We start from the raw sequence: 21,317 nt of genomic DNA, 5'->3' as shown, positions 1-21,317 counted from the left end.
GGGAGAACAGCACCCAGGTGCCAGATGCGAACCCAGCAACACAACCAAAATTAGTCTTTACCTGCTTGATCTTGTTGCGCGAATTGGTGATGCGCTCCGTGATGCTCTGATAGGTGCGGATAGCAGTGGTGAGCTCGGTGTAGTGCTGGACGATGAGCTCATCCAAATCCCGGTCACACTTCTCATAAGCTTCTTCCAGGCGGCCTTTCTCAGTCTCTCGGTCCTCAACATCATCACTGGTAGAGAGAGTCCTAAGGACAAAAAGATTACAAAAATTGGAATATTTTGAAATTATCTACAAGGACAGGAAGCCTCTCCTTAAAAAAAATGCCCTACCAACTGGAAACCAGTCACTATTGCTAGTTTTCACTGAGTGAAGCTTATTGATGGCAAATGTGCCTGTTTAATGTTTAGTAGAGGACAACGCACTTCAAAAAAGCAACCCCCAAACCAGAAGTATTGCATTTTATTACCTCCTTGGTTTTCAAATGTTTCGGAGCTTTTTTACTACACCACCGGATGTATGAAAAGTTATCCATTAGCTACTGTTTTTCCAGACAGTCATTAATATGGGCACAATATAACACCTGAAACATCTCCTGATTGATTACTAAGAACTACAAAGAAGAAATTCTATTTTAGACTGAGAGACCATTGCAACTGTTAGGAGTACTGCAGTTACTACTACTTACCTACCAAAAGTACACCAGGAATAGCACAGGCACATAGGAAAATTCAGTAAAAGCTTACCCATTCCTTCCAACAATCAATCTGCTTCCAAAGATGCCACCGGTATCACGTTCCCCCCCACACTTTTTTTTTTTTTTTTTGAACCTCTGAGTAAGATCATCTAGCGCAAGGTTTACTTTGTGGTGTGGGGTTTTTCGTTTTGTTTTGTTTTAAAATCAATGGGATTGGAGATTCCAACATAGCTGTTGAAAATTCAGCGAAACTCGCATGGGAAAGAAAAGTTTCCTGGTACTACTGCAGATTTCTCAGATTTACTTAAGGATCAATGCCATATTCCTCTTTCTTGCTCTCTCTCCCTCTCTCTTCACCCTCCCTCCTCCCTTGAGACCCATCCTTTGGATCCTGAAGCTCAAAGCTGGAACACCTGGATGAACAGCCCAGGAGATGATCAATAGCCAGAAAGACATTTTCTTATCTCCTACAGTAAACAGCACACAAAAAGCTGGTTTTGTGAGGAAAAAAAAAAAAGTCATCTTGAATTCTCCTCTTCCTTTATCTGTGAGAAGGGTAGCTACGGGCCACACAGGTTTTGTTTTAAATCAGCAATACAAAAATTCATGATAAAAAAAAGAGAAAAATATTATTCAGGATCATTTATTGTAGTTACAACCGAAACACTGCTACGTTGGAACCTTAAAAACCAGCATGAACATATTCTGTAGCTCTACTGACAACTTCTCAATGACTTTAAAGAACATATGGTGAGGAAACAACAACAGAAAAAAAACCCACACTCCGTACAAGCTGGATTGTATGCTTGAAAAACCAGAAACAGTCCCAACTTTCAAGCAAGTCCTGAACATCTAGTTTCTGAAAGTGAGAGGTCTTTAAAAATATATGCAGCAGAGCACAAACATGCAAAGAGTATTACTTCACTCAAATTACACAAGTTTAGACCACAGGTTTTACAAAGCTGAACTGAGGCACCGTGTTAGATGACATGCACGCTCCACTTAGAGTATAAAAATAGTAAAACACTAGAATAGCCGTTGTCCCCAGTCCTAAAAACAGTGTGAAAAAAAAAAAAAAAACACAGCCCAAGAGTAAGATAGAACCTCTTGAATTTTTACTGGATTTACCAAGCTTTTTGAGTGGAGCAGGTCAAATAGTTTGAAGAAGACAAAGAACATGGTTGAACATGGCCGCTACTCTCCACTACCATAAAACTTGGCTTTCCTTTTGGACTCGTTAAAGCAATGAGGTCCAGTCAAGCTAAAAACAGTATCTCCAGAAGTCAGGAAAGTAAGAAAATTTTGAGTTTCCTTGGAGTAACTGTCACTTGTCATCTACAGTAAAGGTTAGAAGGTAAGAGATAATTACTTGCAAACACTGAAAAATAAAACAAAGGACAGAAAGGTATTTCCTTATGGTTTTAGCTAAGAGTATTTTCATCAACAAGCGGGACATAAGAAAGGCTGATATTTTATAGAGTTTACTGAATTCTGAAATACCGTATGGAAAGCAGTAAGAACTAAAGTGCAAAAGCTGTTCTCAAATAAACGAAAACAAAGAACTTACACACACGTACAAGAAATGTTCCCCCTCTCAGAAAGGCAATAGAGACATAACCGAAACTTCCAGTCCATCACTGTTCCTCCCTTCGGAGGAAAACAGCAGGCTGTACCACCTACTCAAGGGCTCCATCTTCAAAACAAAACAAAAAAAGCACCATTTCACAGAGGATCATGACCCCCAAAAGAGCAGCTAAGAACACTCAAATGAGCAGGGAAATCTGTACCACCATATGGAACATGGCAAGATAGAAGGACACTCGTCCTACTCAACTACGAAGGAGGACAGAGGAATTAAAGCCACAGGACATCCTGAAACAGGACAAAGTACCCACGTGTTGTATTTCCTGGGCAACCTGCTCTAGCTGACCATGCCTGAGCAGCAGGTTTGGACCAGACGATCTCCAGAGGTCCATGCCAACACCAACTATTCTGCAATTCTGCATTTTATGTTAAGCAATTTTCACACTCCCTTTCGCTTTCATATAGCAGTGGCAGGAGGTCTTAACAGATACCACATGGAGATGAGGAGAAGAGATCCTCTTTCTTTTGCTGTGCCTGAGACTATCAGGATAGGCTCCTCATTTTGTCCTCCCCACTCCCAAACACCACACATTTTACAGGGGATGCGAGTGCACCTGTCTTCTTGCATGAAGAACATTACAGTACTGAGACCCCATCCAGACCTCCGAGACTGGTATTGTATCTTCCTCCAGGGCGTAAAACTTACTTATAGTATTTTAAGTGCCGTGTTTCATGATAGCTACAGAAATGAGAATGCTTTTTATTGTCATTATATTACTGTTTTATTCCCCCAAAAGTCTTAGTTGTGCCTTAAATCAGGCTTCTATAAAAAAGGTATTTTTCTTATTATGTACTCTATGTTAAGATCTTTAATATCATGCAAAAAGGATTTGTAAAGAAAGAACAGTGGTACAGCAGTTAGAAAACAAGCCTGGCATTAAGAAATCTGGATTAAAGCCTCTGGTCTACCGCAGACTTCTGACATAGCACTTACAGCACCCCTACATTGCAGACTGCTATCTGAAGACTAGAGCATGAGTTACACAGAGCTCCTAGAGACTGCAGAGTCCTAGATTCTGCCTAAGCTAAAGTAAATATCTCTGTATTTCAACGGAATAGGCTAAGGAGACAGATCTGTGTCCTTATGCCCCAGTTTCTCTTCTTCACCTGGGAAATAACCGGCATGGCTCAAACAAGCAAGCTGCGATTACATGCAGTATTAGCGAAATACTCCAACGCTGTGTTAGCAGAGGTCACGCAAACACTTCCGATGGAAAGTAATGTATGAAGACGTGTTAGAAAGCAACACTAAGCACAGAGTTAATGCAACACAGTATTAAATATACAGTACTTGTGGGAGATGGTGAAATTCGGGTCCGTTCTGTAACAGATGAATAGAAAGTAAGTGAAATAATTTGTTCAGCAGTAACTCTTACTCCATTAAGAGCTCTTGCAGATGAACATGCTGCATTTGTGAAGAACTGCTTATCTTTGCTCGAAGAATTTTCTTCGACGCGGTTACACACTAGACAGTAACGTATTTCCTTTTTAGGCACTGACATATTGTTTGGGTTTGAAACTGAATGATATTGCTTGTCTCAGTAGTTAATGAAAACATCGATTCTCTCTAACCTCAGTTATGGATTGCAGGAGAATTGTGGATCAGTACAGAAAATACAGAAGCTGAATCAAATTGGCCTATATCAGGGACTAGAAAAGTTTTAGTTCAATTAAAAAAAAATTTTTTCAAAGTTTAAAATTCTTGATCCACCAAAGCTGCTCAAGATTTACTTCCTTGTCCAGAATGGCAGGAGTTTGTTACAAAAGCTAAAGGTTTTTCTGCAAGACTAAGACATTGTAGTGTCAGAGAACATCACCAACTTTTTAAATGCTCCAGCCGGTTCCTACCCAACTTAGGCTTCCTAACAAATTCCAGTCATATTCATATTTTCAGGTAGATTCAAATTGTGCTGCCCAGTTGCTTTTGACCTTGTAATTGAATTTAAATTGCCCTCTACAGGAAAAAAATATTGTTTGCTAAAACCGCTAGATGTTTGCACAGCCAAAAAACAGAGCGGTCACAACTGGACCCATACCTCAGAAACCACAAAACATGTCAAAAGAAAGGAGCAGGGTAGCGTAGCTGTTAGTCAGAGGCTTTTGAGAGAGGCTACAAGCTCATTCCTACCAAAAATATATAATGACAATGCCTAACTAAACATATTAGTTTCGGTTGTCATTTTGTTATTTTTCTGCTTAGATACACAGTATACATTTGCTGTCATCTTCAAGAGAATCAAGAAGTTTTAGAGGAAACAGGCACCCATTTTGGTGAGCATTACACACATTCTCACATACCGTCTAAGCTCCAAAGACCTCAAATCCATAACGCAGCCAGCAGCAGCATGAAAACATTACTAATGCATACTAAAGAATGATAACAGAAATACAGACGGATAGAAGTCCAACTCCATCCAACCTCATTTTAGGAACCTCTGCTGCACACTTAAGTTGGGAATGCAGCTGCCATGGTCTTTCTCTACATATACAGTTCTCTGAAAATATTAGTTTAATATGCATTAGTAGCCTAGAATCCAAAAAAAATGTTGGTTGTCATCAGAAAGGATATTGAGAATGAGACAAAGCAACCACTTTCTGCTGTATAAAAAGCTTACTATGCCCATATTTTGAGTGATGTGTGCAGTTCTGGTCTCTCGTAGAAAGGCACCTAAAAATGACCACGGAGATGAAGCAATTGTTCACTGAGGAGACACCAAGAAGGCTGAGACGCATCATTTTAGAAAAGGCTAACAGGGGATATGATTGAGGCTTGCAGAAGACAAAAAGGAGATTAATACAAATGCAAACCAGTTCTTCACCCAATCATGCGGTACTAGAACTAGTGGCACTTGCAAAAACTAATAGGAGATCAGTTTAAAAAGGTATAAAGCAAGCACTTCCTCACACCGGGGGTAGGGGACTCCTGGAACTTGTTGCTGCAGGAGTTTGTTGAGGCTCACAGCATCAGCAGGCTCAAAAATAAATAAATAAATAAATATCCCACTCTGGACACTAGGGAAACATGGAGGGACTGGACACCAAGTGGCACCTCTCTAACATTTTGTATTGCCACTGTTAGAGACAAACTATTCGGCTATAGGAACCATTTAATATGCCTCAGTAGGGTTTTTTTTTTTTCCTTCTTATCCTCGGGACAAGCCCAGTAATTCAGACCACCTAAAGCTGAGTAATATTTTGGAGGAGTCTTCAGTATTACTGGACTCCTGTGTTTGTACACCCAAACACACAGAGTAAGTGACAGCACAGTGCCTCTCTCCACCGTACCAGGACATTTCAGCACGCAAACCTGCAAGACCACCAAAGCAGCGATCCAATCTTGCAGAATTCCAAGTTAAACTACTGCACTGTCAGACAGCAGGAGGTGGAAGAAGGGAAGAGTTACAGACCGTGGTGAAATACCGCTTCATGCACGCTAGAGACTTGCACTCACCAAGGACAAGACCATTATTAATAGACTCTTAAATATTTTTCTAGGCTACGATCCCAACCTGCAAGACTGCTGCCTAACTTGAATTCAGTGGAAGTTTCAGACTCAGTCGACTGCCATGTTCCAAGATTTCTGGCTGCCTCTACTGGATGGGGCAGCTGGGAAATCTTCCTAGACTTAACACCTGTAGTGTGAATCTGTAGTTTTCTGTAATTACCTGTTTGGGGAAAAATATTGTGGAAACAAGTATCACTGAAAATATCGTATCCATTTTGCCCAGAAAATTTAGCTAAATTTAGGGCCTTTTATTCTCTTCCAGTTTAAAACACTAAGGGACCACTTACTATGACAAAAGGTATAACTAATTCTTTGTGTAACAAAGAATTCAAGCCTAACAGGTTCCCCCCCACACACACCAGCATGAGTTTGCCTTAAATACTTGTAGATGATTTCTTTATAGAGAGGATAAAAGTCACATTCAAGATCTTATCAGAAAAAAAGGAAAAAAAATCAACATCAGAGACCACTTTTTCGTTTCCTTTACTGAAAAAAACAAGACATTTCAGAAGGATATGTTTTTAGTTTTAGGACTTGGTTATTTCCAGTCATTACAGGAATCTGGATTAATGGCTTGGGAACGAAAGAGGAGTACACAAGTGATCCATCCCGTGGTCACCTACTTAAGAACTGTCAAAGAGCACTTAAAGAAAGGCTAACCCGTTTTTTTAATGGTTATGAATGGCAATACATAAATAAGATGAAATGAAGCTGTTTCAAGCCAAAATGCCAGAAATGAGCATGCTATAAAACTGAGAATGCCTTTTCTGGATTTTTTTTTTTTTAAATCTATTATCTGGGGAAAAGATTAAAACATTTACATTCTTTTCCACCGTGTCTGTAACACACCAATTTCCACGACGTATCTGTAAGAAGTATGAGTACTTACAACTGTTCACAGCCACAACTAAGGCCATTCTGCTCACGTTCTTCTCAAGTTACTGTATTAATTGGTTATGCCCTCATTTTACCTACTTAAACCAAAACTAACGTGCTGCGTTCTCTCTATTCCAATAATTCATTACCATGTATCTTCCTCCTTCAAAACAAGATTAAATCATTGAAGGCTAGGAGCATCTGTAACTCCAAAACAGAGCAATGTCACTTTGAATCTAAAACATTAGCTTGCACACCTGAATTCCCTAAGTCCCTTGGTGCAGGAACCATTCCTTTCCTGCTCTGCACAGCAAAGAGCGAAGCAAGGAATACTTAATATTCTTGAGATTATACATGTTCTTGCTAGCACTGCAGAAAAGCAAGCCAAGGGCATCTTTGCTTGTTTCAGTTCTATTAAAATGTGTGGCAAGGAAGAAGAAAAGTCAACACACTGTTTGCCAAGTAGAAACGATCAAAATTGGGAAAGGAACTTTGCAGAAAGAACTTTGAAGAGGGAATTACAAAGCAGGACCAGATTATGAAACAACGATAAATATACATTAGCTTTTTAAAACCTCCTGCAGAGCAAAAGCGTTCAAAATATATGACCAAAATAAGAAACATCTACCTGGGTACCACATATGCACGAGTTATGAACTCAGTGAGGATCTTCAGTAGGGCTCCCCGATCAGCTCGCTTGTTTTTTCATTTTCATTTTTCTAAATGAGAATCTGCTCCTCCTGTGAGATACCTGTAATTTATACCTGGCAGCTGGATGGCTGCAGATGTCTCTCTCATTAGCAAGAGCTCAATAGGATTAGAATAATTCCAACTGGATGTTAGTCTGTTAAGAGACATTTTTATGCTACGGTAGAGCAAAAATTCACTGAGCCAGATCTCATTGACTTTTGATTTTACACAGTTAAAAATACAGATTACATACAAATGCAAAATGCTTAATTCTCTAGAGTCACTTCCACATATGAAGATAGGACAGAAGAAGATCAGAGACGATCTCTGAAATCTTTTTATCATGGGATGTACAACATATTTCATACAAGAAGAAATCAAACCTTGTTTACTTCCCCTGAGGTCAGTGAATTTACACTGGAATTAGATTAATAAAAAAAGTCCATTAGGATTATTCATTTCAGTAGAATTTGATCTTTAGATCACAGGCATTTTCATCTCTGCTTTCCAGCATACAAGTCAAATAACTAGCACAGGGAGTAGGTGGAGAGACTTTTCAGGGAGTCCTCAAGTACCATCATTCAGCAAGACGCTTAAAGCCTTACTGCAACAGCTTCTCAAAGAAAGGAATATCTATTTTCCAAAGATAAATATATATTTCTATTGATCAAATAAGACTGCCACCTCTACCATTTCCGTACCTTCCCAGAAGGCTGGAGGAACCCCCTAGCTCCAGAAGGGTCCTCCTATCTCAGCACTACAGATGAAGGAACAGGGCACTTTGGACACACCGAGCAACCAGGACCCAAAAGCATGTTCGAGTCCACCTTCATCTATCGCTTTAGTAACCCAACACTGTAGTCATCAAAAGTTGAAAATAATTCAAAACACTGGGAGGCAGAATTTCGGACTGTTTATCTATAAACACTTCAACATAGTATTTAGAAGCAGCTACAAAACCCATTTGAGTCACTAAAACTTTTTTTCTCCACGGACTTCAGAGCCTCTGCGTTTTTCTCTCAGCCACAAAATGAAACGCTTCTGCTACTAAAACACTAAGCAGCTTTGAGAAAGTCGCACCAGGTCTCATTTTTGTAACGCAGAAAATGCTGCAGCCTACAGGGATATTTATGGTGGTAAAAATTTACAGTGCTTTGAACATGCAACACATTAAGTAGGGATAGAAGAAATTGCATTAATCAGTGCCAGCAGCAACTAACTAGCACCAACAGACTCCATAAACTATATTCCAAGTTAGTCTCACCCTACAAACTTCACACTGGTGATTTCTTTTTGCTTTCCAAAGTACTCCAACAAGTCAGTATTTTTAACGGACCTATCCAAGATTCACAGTGCCTGGACTGCAGAGCTACCACAGAATCCCATCGCCTCCGTAAGCTTACTCCTACAGTGCACTGCCATCATTTTTTTTTTTTGGGGGGGGGGGGGGGGGGAAGCAAGAAGGAAAGAAAAAAAAAAAGGGTTGCCAACTCTTCAGGATTAGAACCATGCAAAAAAAAAACAAACTCAGATGATATAAAAGAACAGAAAACAGCCCATAATTTCTTCACAAGATAATAAATTTCTTTCATTGTTGTGGACTGAAGGAACACGATGTTTACTAAGCTATTCAGCAGCAGAAGAAAACAAACCCATTATACTACACATCGTGTTGCACAACAGATAACTACAGGAGTACAGAAATGATACACAGAGAAGATCAGTTGCAGAACTACGAGCAAACGCACCTGCCTTAGAAACGTGCTGTTTTCGAGCTTCGAATGCACTCCGAACCCAAAACAGATTTAACATCATCGATCCCAGGACCAAAGAAAGCACGCAGAACTCGGACGAGTATTTGGCATAGCATCCATGTTCCCACAAACGCGCACGGCTTACCTGCACCAACAAACTGCTACAAACCAAGGCTGGATGTGAATGAAATGCACGACTGCCGATCTTTGCTCGGTCCCCATGTGACCGAGCTTAGTGCAAACTGAGAGCCACAAGGGCAGTTTCTAAGTAATGCTTATTTTGGGACATTGTGGGATGTTTGGTGCAAAAAGCCTTTGGAAAGCCGGCCCCAGTGGCACTGCGGGTGCTTTATACAGCTGCTGTGCCAAAGAGCTCGGGCTGACCTGCCTGCTCCCGAACCGTGAAGCCTCCAGCGGCCCAACGTGGAATACTGTGCTCCACGCGGAAACACATCCGGCAAATCCTGAAGTATTTGGGTGCCTAAAGAAATTTGCTCATCTTCCTTTCAAAGGGACACACGACTGAATCCGGTATCCTCTGTCAGCATTTAAACTTAACTTTCCTGCTTGACAGTGAAGATTTAGTGTTAGCATACACCATCATGCTAGCGTACCTCAGTCTGAGGCATCGGAGAAGTAACCCCGTTTTATTATCCCCTCTGTTTTATCCCATAAGGGCTAATAACAGAAATAGGTCAACTGGAGATAAATCCATAAATTTCTCAACTCCAAAAGCCCACAGTCCAAACCCCTTTGTTTTAAAGCATGCCGACTGCCCTTATAGCATGCAGAAGCTCTCAGTGTCCTGAACCCGAATTCAAGGTGCAAGCCACACCGCTCCTGCTTCATCCTGCACCCTGCTTGCTGCTGCAGACTTCGCCCCACTACAGTGTTTTTTTCTTTAAATCCTGTAGTCTACCCTGGTCCCTATCCCATATTTTGCACCATGGGGAAAAGAAGGTAAAACTAACCTTTAAGACTATTTGCTTACAAACATAGTCAGCAAGCACAAAGGTGCTGCTCCAGCAGCAACCGGATTTGAGACTGAGCAGGGATTAGTATTTACACCGACAAGTCTCATCACATGGTCTGTGCTACCAAAGGCTTTAGTCCATTTTCTGGGGCAGAGGGGTAAATTTTCTTTTTTTTTTTGCCAGCCTACTGTTAGCTTCCTCCTGCCCAATAAAACACCGAATTAGATTGTCAATTTTAACAGGAAAACAATAATGAATAATGTTTCATTTCTGCAAATTTTCCTTTCCTGATGCCTCCAGCTAGGTTGGCTGGATGACCACCTGCCTATTTTAGCTATCCATAAAGCCAGCGCTGTTAAGTATGATCACTGCTACGCTATGGATAGCAAACAGTCTTTACTACGAATTTCTTGAACAGAGGATTTGTTTCTAAGAAGAACATTGCAGTAAGAATATTTGGCCATTAAGTTTCTGTGGATTTTTTTTTTATTTAACAATGAAAAGAACTGATCGTGAGCATGCAAATATTCAGTTTAGAAAATTAATGTTAATTTAGCACCTGCAACAGGCTAGGCAGTTTTTGTGGGGAGATGAGAGCCAGTTTGCAGGAGAGGAGCATTTAGACCCCGCCGCTTTTGACTGCTGCCGTGGGTTCGCAGCATCTGAAAGTCCCTGCAGAGCCCCACTTCCTCCAACCCCCAATATCGGAGCAGACACACATGCAACATTTGCTGTTAAAGGAGAAGAGTATAACGCAATGCACAGGTGCAATTTGGAAATACAGGAGGAATCTTCCATTATTTCTGGATCGTGTGTCTTTAAGCATGCAATTCACTTGTCTTCGCTGAGGATCCTACTCAGCATTGCTTATTCAAATGAAAATACTCATTAAAGACAGTGGGAACCACCACCAAAAAAAAAAAAAAGGAAAAGAAAAAAAGCAAGCAAATCAACTTGAAATATTTTTCACCTGATCAGGAAAACGAACACTTAAGCGTAATTGAACCGTGCGCTGAATCACTGAGGGGAGAAAGCAAAGCTCCAATTTTAACAGCATTCCCCGGTCAACTTTCTGCCACCTGTTTCTGTATTGCTCTGCACTGCATCATACGCCTGGTTAAACCTCCCAGCTCCTCGCTTCAAAACAGATTTGAAGCTATGATAATACAGACGGCTTGCGGTATCATCCACGCACACAGAACACAGCTGGGCTTAAAGCTGCTTTGGTGAAAGCTTAGTACCTTTACAACCGTGGCCAACCTAGGAGACCCACTTGTGTTGTTTTAACTGAGGAAAAAGGTTACAACGTCAGGAATCGTGCTGCAGGAAGAAGCCTCTTAACTATACACTGTAGCCTTGGGCAAAATTTGAAATTCAAGGGGTACAGGAGGATCCACCCCTTCCAAAGGCATTGGACCAAGCTTTCAATATCTTACAATTTGGCTAAGTTGACAAGTAAGTTGGAATAATAATTCTTACTGTCCATCTTTGAAATCTGCAGATAAGAGTATTCGGTACTATGTATCAAGATTACAAAAACTATGTTTTTGTGTTCCCCCCTCCCATTTACACTATACCAACGACCTAAAACACACATCAGAACATGACAAGCCTCTGTGAGATAAAGAAGAATCAAAGCACGGCCTTGGCCAACACAGACACCTAATCTGTGATCAACAAAAGATTTCTGGAGTAAAACGAAGAAAGCAGTTGCTAGAAGCAGCAAATATCATTTCAGTGGAGCACTGTGGATGCCTAGAAAGACCAGTCTCCTCTATGCAGGAAACAGCTGCAACGTTCCTAGGAGACTTCAGTATTTAAAAAGAAAAGAAAAACACCATTAGAATATAGTGACTTTTCAAAAGGTGTCTGCTGTTGATGACCATGGTCAAAACCAGTTACAGGATTTGCTTTACTATTCCAGTTTAAACCATTATGATCATTACTAGGCACTTGTACTGCGCTAGCATGGAAAGGCCAACCACACGGCAGCCCCGCCGAGACCCGGATCAGGCACACCAAGCGATAGCACAAGTTCTTCGTGGTAGGAAATCTCATAGACAAAAAACAACAGGTGAACAAGATACCAGAGATCAGGGCGCGAAGGAAGAGAAAAAAAATAACCAAGATGAGAGCATCTGTCCACATCTCAGCAGTCCAGCAGAAGCAATCGAAACCAGCCAGTTAGACACTGTCAAGTCGCAAATTATCACAGGATTTACCGCAGCGTGCTCGAGCTGGAAGTTGTTGGAGGATAAAGGAACGGCTTCACAGATGCACGGAAGACGCACACAAGTGCTGCGAGAAGAACTGCTTCATGATTAAGTCTGCTAACTAGTTAGTACCTTTTTTCCTCCCCACCAAAGGATAACTAGCTCTAGTGGGAAACAGAACATTACATGGATGTTCAGATTATGATGGTTTCAAGGATCAGGCCTTGTACTGACAACGCAGAGCAACACCTAACGTCAAATATACATTTTAATGGTATTTACCAGAGACAACTTACTCAGTATTTAAGGCAGTGAGCTAATCGGAATAAGATGCAACTTAAGAGAGGAAACACATTAAAATATGGTCTTCTCTGAAATTCCCCCCCCCCAATCCTTTTTTTTTGTGGACATTAAGAAAAAAAAATAAGGAGAAAAAGACTGTCTAGAGCAGTTAGGCATATTTCCTTCCAGCCCACTGCTGTGCCATGGCCTATGCACCTGCAGGCGATACCCCACAAGTAGCTGCACTTCAACATGGCACAAAGAATCAATTTTGTAAAGCACCCTGGGACAAGAACAGCTGTATCGCAGCCCACTGTCTATACTGCTCTATAAATTTCCAGAGCTTCATTAAACTAAATGGACTTATTTGAATTTTATAATTGAAAACTGTTGTCTTAAGTTTCAGTCCCAAATGGGGTGATCTACAGCTTCCAGCACTATTTAACCTCAAAACACAGTCTGATAATACGTGTTTTGAAATCTCTGCAGAGTCTCATTGAAACCATCGTAAAAAGTTGCTTCCTTATGAAATAAAAACCAGCCTGATACACTCTAGGAAGAAGAAAAGATCCAAAAGGTATTTAACATTTTAACTCAGTAGCAACACGCTAAATGTTTTATTATTATTTTCACAGGTTAGTTGATTGCTCCTATGAAATTCTTGATTTGAGGAAATGAATCAAAATGTTCAGGAGATAAACCACACAATTCAGGGAGACAATGAGAGGCTGGAAAGAAGGTAGCCAAAAAATGCGCCGTACAAGTCAACGGACATGGAAAATGAGGTATCACTATCACAAAACTGTGAACCGACTATAAAATTATAAAGGATTTTCCCCTTAAAAAAAAAAAAAAAAGAGTGAAATCCCGAGGCCAGTACTCTCCATCCTCATCAAGGGGAATACAGGGTACCCAGCCTCCGGACAAGCAGGTCTCAGGCTCGCAAATGAAAAAACAACTCGGTCCTTCACTACAAGAAACAGCAGAACTGACTCTCTTCAAACTGCTGTTAAAGCTACAAAACAAACAACGCATTATAAAACATCTTCCTCCTCTGATTACATTCTATTAATCTTTCATGCTGCTTACACAGTTGCTTAGAACATTTTCAACAGAAATTGATGATCTTTTTATTATGGAGGATTTGCAGATTTACACATGATAGCTTTAGTGAAAAGGCAGAGCAGCCTTCAGCTGTTTAAATAAATATCATCAGAACTTTCTTTGTTTTGACAAATTAACCAGCCTTTAATCAAATTTGCCCATGTCAGTACAAAGGATGCAGGTACGGTTAGTGATCCATTGACTTCTGAAACAAAGACTCGTTGAAGACGGCACCTTCAACAGAAGAAGACACGCTTCTTCAGGTGTCTTCAACAGCAGTACACTAAGATGAGAGAACCACCCCACACACGGACAAAACCCTAACACCACCAGCTGCACTCCATTTTCCATCTTGGGAAAGTTATGCCAGACAGCGGACAGACGCATGAAATGCCAGTTACGCTGCCAGCCTCTTGCAGAACAACCCTGACGTACAGGGGGACACAGGTACCGATTCAGTACCTTTTTTAAAATTAACCTTAGATGCAAAAAGCCAGCACAGCTATTACATGAATTACCACACTCCCAAGAGAAAGTTTTAAGTCCTAAATATCAATATTTTCAGATGTGCTAGAGTACAGGCTGTACAATGCTGCTTAGACCTATCACCTGGAACATGAAAAGATGAACAACCTTCAGGAGCCACTGCGCCACCCTGTGCTACCAGCTCATCCTTCAGTTCACACACTGTTAGCAGCTCTCCATGAATTAAGAGATGGCTTTGGAAATTTTATTATTAACTTGAAGGTTTCGGCATTGCACTGGAATAACACGCTGTTGGAGGCTCTTTGAAAGAGTGGAAACCACGGAACTTGTAGCCATTTATTAACAAAACTGACTATTTCTGCTTCCTTGTTTTACAAGGGTAGGCTAAACCCTGTCTCTGCACATTGCATTCTACAAAGCTAAAATAAAAGCTGAAAAATAAAGTACCTACAGCTTTAACAAGACATGGTCTCATTCCAAGCCTTCACATATTGTTGCTATTAAACAATAAACAAGTGCCTGTTTCTGTGCTACAACACAACACTTACCAAATATGCATACATTCTACACAAGTGCCCCAAGATCATTTCAGGAAAAAATAATAATTTAAAACCATAGCACTCCATATAGAATTTGTTCTCAGTGAATTTCTGAGCTACTTGTCTTGCAGAAGAACTGTTACTTTCAAAACACTGCAAAGCACCATTAGCAATAAAAGTGGTTTTAAGAGACCATTACAGTACATACAGATCAGAATAACTTGGCTTTATTTCTTGCAGCAGCTATTTCCCAAACGTAACAGTGAGGGCAGCAGCTATATATCTGTCTTTCTCATTATACATTACAAACTGGGACATCAGTTCTATTGCTTTAGACAGAAAGAGAAGATCAAATGCTAGGTCATTAGTAAGAATCCATTTAACAAAGTTCACTGTAAATGTAATAAAAATAATGGTCAAAAACCATTACAAAGAAAAAGAAGAATTCCGCATGTGAAAAAATAAAATATGTTCAGGTTTTTGCCTGTAATTTGAACTTCTACAGACATAAAAGTAGGTAATGCACTATATATCTTGCCTCACTTTTAGCTCTCCTTGACATCTGTCTTGTGTGTTTGCCTCTGTGAAAGCTTAGCACAAAGATTTCAATAAGGTCTTATAGAGTCACTGCTAAAGTTTGTTTTCTCCCAATTAAAGCAGCTATTAAAGGCCAGTTTTAAAAAAATAGCAACCTTTAATTGGAAAGAAAAACACCTAATGAAAAATAAAAGGCAGACACATTCACCAATTAAAAATGTGACAAGATCTCTCCAAAAAATAGCATTTGCTAAATGCCAGGTTGCTTGTTTCAGAGTACAAAAGCCGCTTCAACAAGCTACCAACAAAACAAAAGGTTGAGAAAAATCAATATACATACACGTGCTTGTCCTCTGAAAGATAAAAATATTCCCCGAGTTGTCCTCCAGCGGATGACCAGAACTCTTTACTTCTAAAAGACTCATTGCTATGAATGTACTGGCCCTTGCAAAACCTTCTCCTTTAGGGTTTCTTCTTTAGATTTGTAAGAACACCAAGTAACTCAGCAGCAGCACTGCTGAGAGGACGACTAGGCGACCTTGTGACTCGGCTCGCTGCGGAGCTCCTGGGCCTTTTTGAGTGGACCAGGTCTCCCCAGGGGTAGAGCTGTGCCCAGGTCCCTCCAGACAGTGCTCCTACAGGCGGTCCAGACAAGGCACCAGGTACAGCTCCGTCCACCTTAGACCGTTTCCCAACGCCGAGGGCTTGCAATGTAATCTCAGCCTAAACACTGTAAAACAGCCTACCAGCGGGCTGCCGGGCAGGTTTGATCTTTTAGGGGACTGGAGCATCTCTCTTATGAGGAAAGGCTGAGAGAGCTTGGCCTGTTTAGCTTGGAGAAGAGAAGGCTGAGAGGAGATCTTATCAATGTGTACAAGTATCTGAAGGGAGGGTGTCGAGAGGATGGGGCCAGACTCTTTTCAGTGGTGCCGAGCGGCAGGACGCGAGGCAATGGGCACAAACTGAAACACAGACACTTCCATCTTAACATGAGGAAAAACTTTTTCACTGTGAGGGTGACAGAGCACTGGAACAGGTTGCCACGAGAGGTGGTGGAGTCTCCTTCTCTGGAGATATTCAAAAGCCGCCTGGATGCAATCCTGTGCAATGTGCTCTAGGTGACCCTGCTTGAGCAGGGGGGTTGGACTAGATGATCTCCAGAGGTCCCTTCCAACCTCAGTGATTCTGTGATTCTGTGATCTTACTGTAAGCACTTTGAACTGCAGCTCATCGTTATGCGAAGGATACAGTTAGGTTTTGGGGTCAATGAGATACCACATGGGTCCTGGAGGAGACCCAAGCTGGGTGGTTCGCTGGGTGGATACAGCCAGTCTGTTTGAGAGGGGGCTAGTCCCGAGGAGCACGGACACTAGACGACCTTAGCAGAAGCAGACTTTAGGAGCAGATGACCTTGGCAGCGTTATCAACACCCAGGAGATCCTGGTTCAGCTCAAACAACATGATTTCGATTTTTCATTTTTGTACCCTAACTACTGAGCAGCACGTACCCTCATGCTTAGGAAACGACTTGCTCCAAATTAGTCAATACTTGAGGCTGCCTCTAATCCGTATTCTTGGCAACAACCAGAAAACGAAGGTGATTTCCATCAGTACACAAATCCTTTTACAGGAAACAATTTCCAAAGAACAAATATATTCCCGACACAACAGGATGAACTGGCGCTTCATAGGGACAGTAAAGAGACCGAAAGCGACACCACCTTTCCTGTTGGGTCTTCCTTCATTTCAGAGCTCTCTGCGCTCCCAAGCTGCTGCAAAGTTTTAAATACCACAGAGACTGGGGACAACACAGGATTTCCAAGCTGCACAGAGACAAAGTTTAGGAGTGTTACGGTGGGTTCAGTGACCTCAGAAGCTTTCTAAGACTCCTTTCTGAAACTGCACGGCCAGTTGGTGCGACAGAGCAACGTCTCACATTGTGGCGACACACACACACACTACTGCACTGACATACATGCAATCAGCTTTCCTGTAGCAACAGCATTCCTGTTTCAGACCAGAGCCTCAACTTGTACAAAATATCATTTCTCCCTTGATTTCAGTGCTGCTATAAGTAAAGATTGACAAGGATCCAGCCCCAAATACTCTCACTGAAACTCAGACACTCTTTGCTCCTTGGAAATCCTAGAGAAGTTAGAAGGGCCACAATTCCCTAAATCTAATATCAGAAGAAAGAAAATTATTCAGTCTCATGGAAAAGAGAACTACTTAGCTTGAGAAAATATCAAAATTAATCCATTTTTATTAATAAAACCATTTATAAAAGGTGTTCTATCTTCATATTCCAAAGCATTTTACAGACAAATATGCTGCATGGATATTGTTGACCTAAACAATGTTTCTTTTTGAAAAACATCCTGTCTTTGCTGTAATTGAGTAAAATATTGTAATACTTGAAGGAGTCCCTCTGTTTTTGTTTGTTTACAGCAGCAAAATGCAGTCAGAGTCGTACTAGTTCTCAAACATAGTTTCCTTTCATGGGTCTTTCACACAGCAACAAAAGACAAATAGTCTTTTAAATAAACAGGAAAATGCAAGTATAAAACCACAAGAATTGGCAGGAGAATCAATACACAAACGTTTTGGAAAGAAAGCTATCAAAAAAAGAAAAAAAGAGAAAAAATCTTGCTACATTTCAAACTGATAGCATACTGTTAAGACTTATAATACCTTTCTACAATTAAGGCTTGAGTAAAGTTATAAGAAAGATAAATTTCACCCACACAGATCTAAGTTTAGGGTTTCTTCCACTATAGCTTGCAATGATATTTTACGAGCACACAAAATAGCAAAGAAATTAACCTGTTGCTTAGTCCTCACCTAAGCTACTAATACAGAAACAAGGTACAGGAGAAAGTGATTTAACTTCCTTTCCATACTGCGTGCTTTTTGTACTTGACTAACCCTAAGAAATACGTTAACACAACACTTCTTCCTTCCTTTGCAATCAGTTCTACTTCCAGATTTCCATGGTCTAGCTCAACACTACACTTCAAACACCGCAAAGAATCTTTAGATCCAAACCAAGTTCTAATTACATTTTGCGTTTTTAGTTATCAAGCTGTTCTATTGAATAATTTTAATTTTGTAAAGTTGATAAGCTCAACGTTACATCAAAATGTTGGACTTAAATTACCGAAGGTATCAGCGCCTGTAAGTCAACGATAATTAGACAAACAGTATTTTATTTGGAGAACACAGTAACATTAATTCACTCTCATTTTATATTATAAATGTAATTACAAGTTTAGATTTGTTAAAACAGAGATGTAGATTCACAAAAAGGCCCCCATAATACTACTTCAGTTTCTCTTGAAAATTATAGAAAACATGCAAAAAAAAAAAATTAAAACAATCCCTGCAACATTGAAATCACAAATCTGAGAGCTTGTTTGAGAAACAAAAAAGAAATTACTAAAAGCAGAAAGTAAAACTGGCACCTACTTTCATTATCCTTACTTACTGATATCAGAAAGCTGACCTCACTGATACCGAAGGCATCGTCAGTACCACCGCTAAAGAATTACGGCAGGTTATGAAAAATGCGTCAGCGATCTTTTCAGTTTTTCCAAAAACTTAGTTTCAGCATAGTTCTTTCTTCTTTTTTCCCATGAATTCTTGCAGTCACCCTTTAAACTACAGGGACACTACAGGAAAGTTCCATGCGGCAACAGTGCACGTACATCACTCATTCTTTCACGGTCAATAACTTAGTACAGGTTTTGTAAATTAATGTCATCTAGCTACAACTCGTCATGCTTGCCTCTCCAAGTTATTCCGACTTGAGGTTGATAAAGTAACACTATGCACAACACATTTTAAACCCACACAGTATATACTTGCCCAAATATAAGGTGCAACCGTCCAGGAAAAAGAAAAGATCCAGGTTATAAGACTGAACTTTTTCAGTTTTTCACCAGTATTTACGTATTTATTATGCAAGCAATCCACGTGAATTCATGAACAGTTACACCCCTGAGTACAGGTAGGCCCAGGTATAGAATCTGGAAGAACATGGTCCATTTTAGCAGTCACACATTTGGGTATTTTCAATTAACTTCTCATCTCTCTCTTTCAAGATTTGTTACATAAAATATAAAAAATTAGCAAAGTACACTACTACTACTGTAATGCCTCGTGTCTATATGATGTCATACCAACTACGTACAGATTTCTTCACCTGCAAAATAGTTAGCCTTACATATATACGTAACTCCAACCTAAACAAGTTTGGTTTTATTACCTTTTTTCTTATAAAACTAATGAGCTATACGTACTTGAAATGGAAAAGACAGAAGCCGCAACCTGTGTTAAAGCATCACCTTGCTGCCTTTTCCTCAGTGTGATTCTTTGTTACCTACTGTGACAGACTTTAGAGATCAAAGTCACGAGTGTGGAAAGACTAAACATGACAAGTCAGCCTGCGAAACAGCAGCTTTTTGCAGAGTGACTATCTATTTCAAGTTTGGCAAGATCTGAGAGACCACAGTTTTCAAAAGAAAGAACAGGATTTTACCCTAAACATTTATCAATCATAAAGGATTTTAAAATCTGTTCGTTAACATGTGCTAGATCCAGAATTATTTTATAATTTCTCTGGAGGAGCACAATGACTATTCTCAACAGGGGGGAAAGTGCCTATTGATCCTAGGAAAGACGTTGAAGTAGCAACAGAAGTTTGTAAGGTAGCTGGTAATGCACAACACCATAGTAATGTGGGCGTGGGCAGCAAATAAGCAGAGGGAGCCCAAGGCCAGCATTTAAAAGCATTAGTGTGGGAAAGTGGCTGCCTGCTCATTGGTTATGAGCAGCCTAGAAGAGACTTAAAAGCATTTTAGAAAGGCACAGAGGGAAATCAGCAAAGTGAGGTCAAGTGCTTGCTTGGCTCCAAAGTACATCACAGAATTACCCTCTAAGGGGAGTGTGGGAATAAGAGCAGACAAAAAGTCAACAGTCTAAACACGGTGAGACACAGCTGTTTTCTTTTCCTCTTCATCCCCTGCAAGACCACAAAACACTTTTAGGCAGCGCTTTTCCCCGTGTCGCATCCTCAGACAGGGCAAAGCGTGCACGTAGGGCTTAGAGCCTTGTTTTACTCAGTGTAGCTGCGTGTGCGGACAGAGGCCAAGCAGAGACCCACACTGGGGTGCCTGGCGTCCCAGGACGGCATTACGGCTAGTGTCAACTGCAGGACTTACTCCTTCAAGCCCGAAACAAGCCCAGGGACGTCACCCGGCGGTCGCTCCCGCCAGGCGAGCCGGGGAACAGAGCGGGGTCAGCGGGCCGCGGCGAGGGAAGGGCCCAGGGAAGGCCCAGCCGCTGCGGCCGCCTGGCCCCGCGGCACCGGCTCCCCCCGGGCCCCCGGGGGGGAAGGGCCGGCTCCCCAGGCCGGAGGCAGGCGGGCGGGCAGGCCGGGAGGCTGCGGAGCGGGGCCGCCCCTACCTGATCACAGAGATGAGCAGCCCCGAGGGGTCCTTGCTCTTGCTCATGGAGCTCCGGTAGCGCCCCGCCGCCTCGCCCGCCGCCATCTTGCGCCCCCCCCAACCACCGGAGCGGCCAACCCTGCTGGGAGCCGCGCAGCCAATCAGAAGAAAGAGCCCAGCGGCGGCGGCGTTGTGACCCAATAGATGGGGGCAGGGGGGCGGGGCGGTCGGCAGCAAGCTGCTATGCGACGCGCGGGGTCGCCGCGGGGCCTTCTGGGAGTTGTAGTCTTCAGGCGGCGGCAGCGGCCTGTGAGGCGGCGCGGCGAGGCCAAGCGTGGGCGCCATTGAGTGACCTTATTTTCCCCTTATTTATCACCCGGCTAGTTATTTTTACCGCCATACACTCATACTTCCGTGTGATACCAACAGCGCTCGCCTCTCTAGAGCTTGCTACTACTTACGCCCTTCCCGTTAGCACCTGGAATTAAAACGAAACAGAAAAATGGAGCCAAAATAACCGCACGCTGCTTTCTCAAGCCTGGGGCTTGGGGCTGCGTGACGGTGCAAC

General features: G+C 41.6%; 1 protein-coding gene across 1 annotated transcript in view; it reads right to left on the bottom strand.

The window, feature by feature from the left end:
• Positions 1-20,854, bottom strand: part of EXOC4 (exocyst complex component 4) — a 390,836-nt gene extending 369,982 nt beyond the window's left edge. The window contains exons 1-2 of the mRNA XM_013946956.2: positions 20,769-20,854; positions 62-251 (exon numbers count right to left, since the gene is read on the bottom strand). Of these exons, the coding sequence (XP_013802410.1) occupies positions 62-251; positions 20,769-20,854 (276 nt within the window). The remainder of the gene's footprint in view (positions 1-61; positions 252-20,768) is intronic.
• Positions 20,855-21,317: the final 463 nt, after the last annotated feature.

This window comes from Apteryx mantelli, chromosome 1 (genome assembly GCF_036417845.1).
Source record: "Apteryx mantelli isolate bAptMan1 chromosome 1, bAptMan1.hap1, whole genome shotgun sequence".
Taxonomy (NCBI): Eukaryota; Metazoa; Chordata; class Aves; order Apterygiformes; family Apterygidae; genus Apteryx; species Apteryx mantelli.
This window is presented reverse-complemented; position numbering and strand designations above follow the sequence as displayed.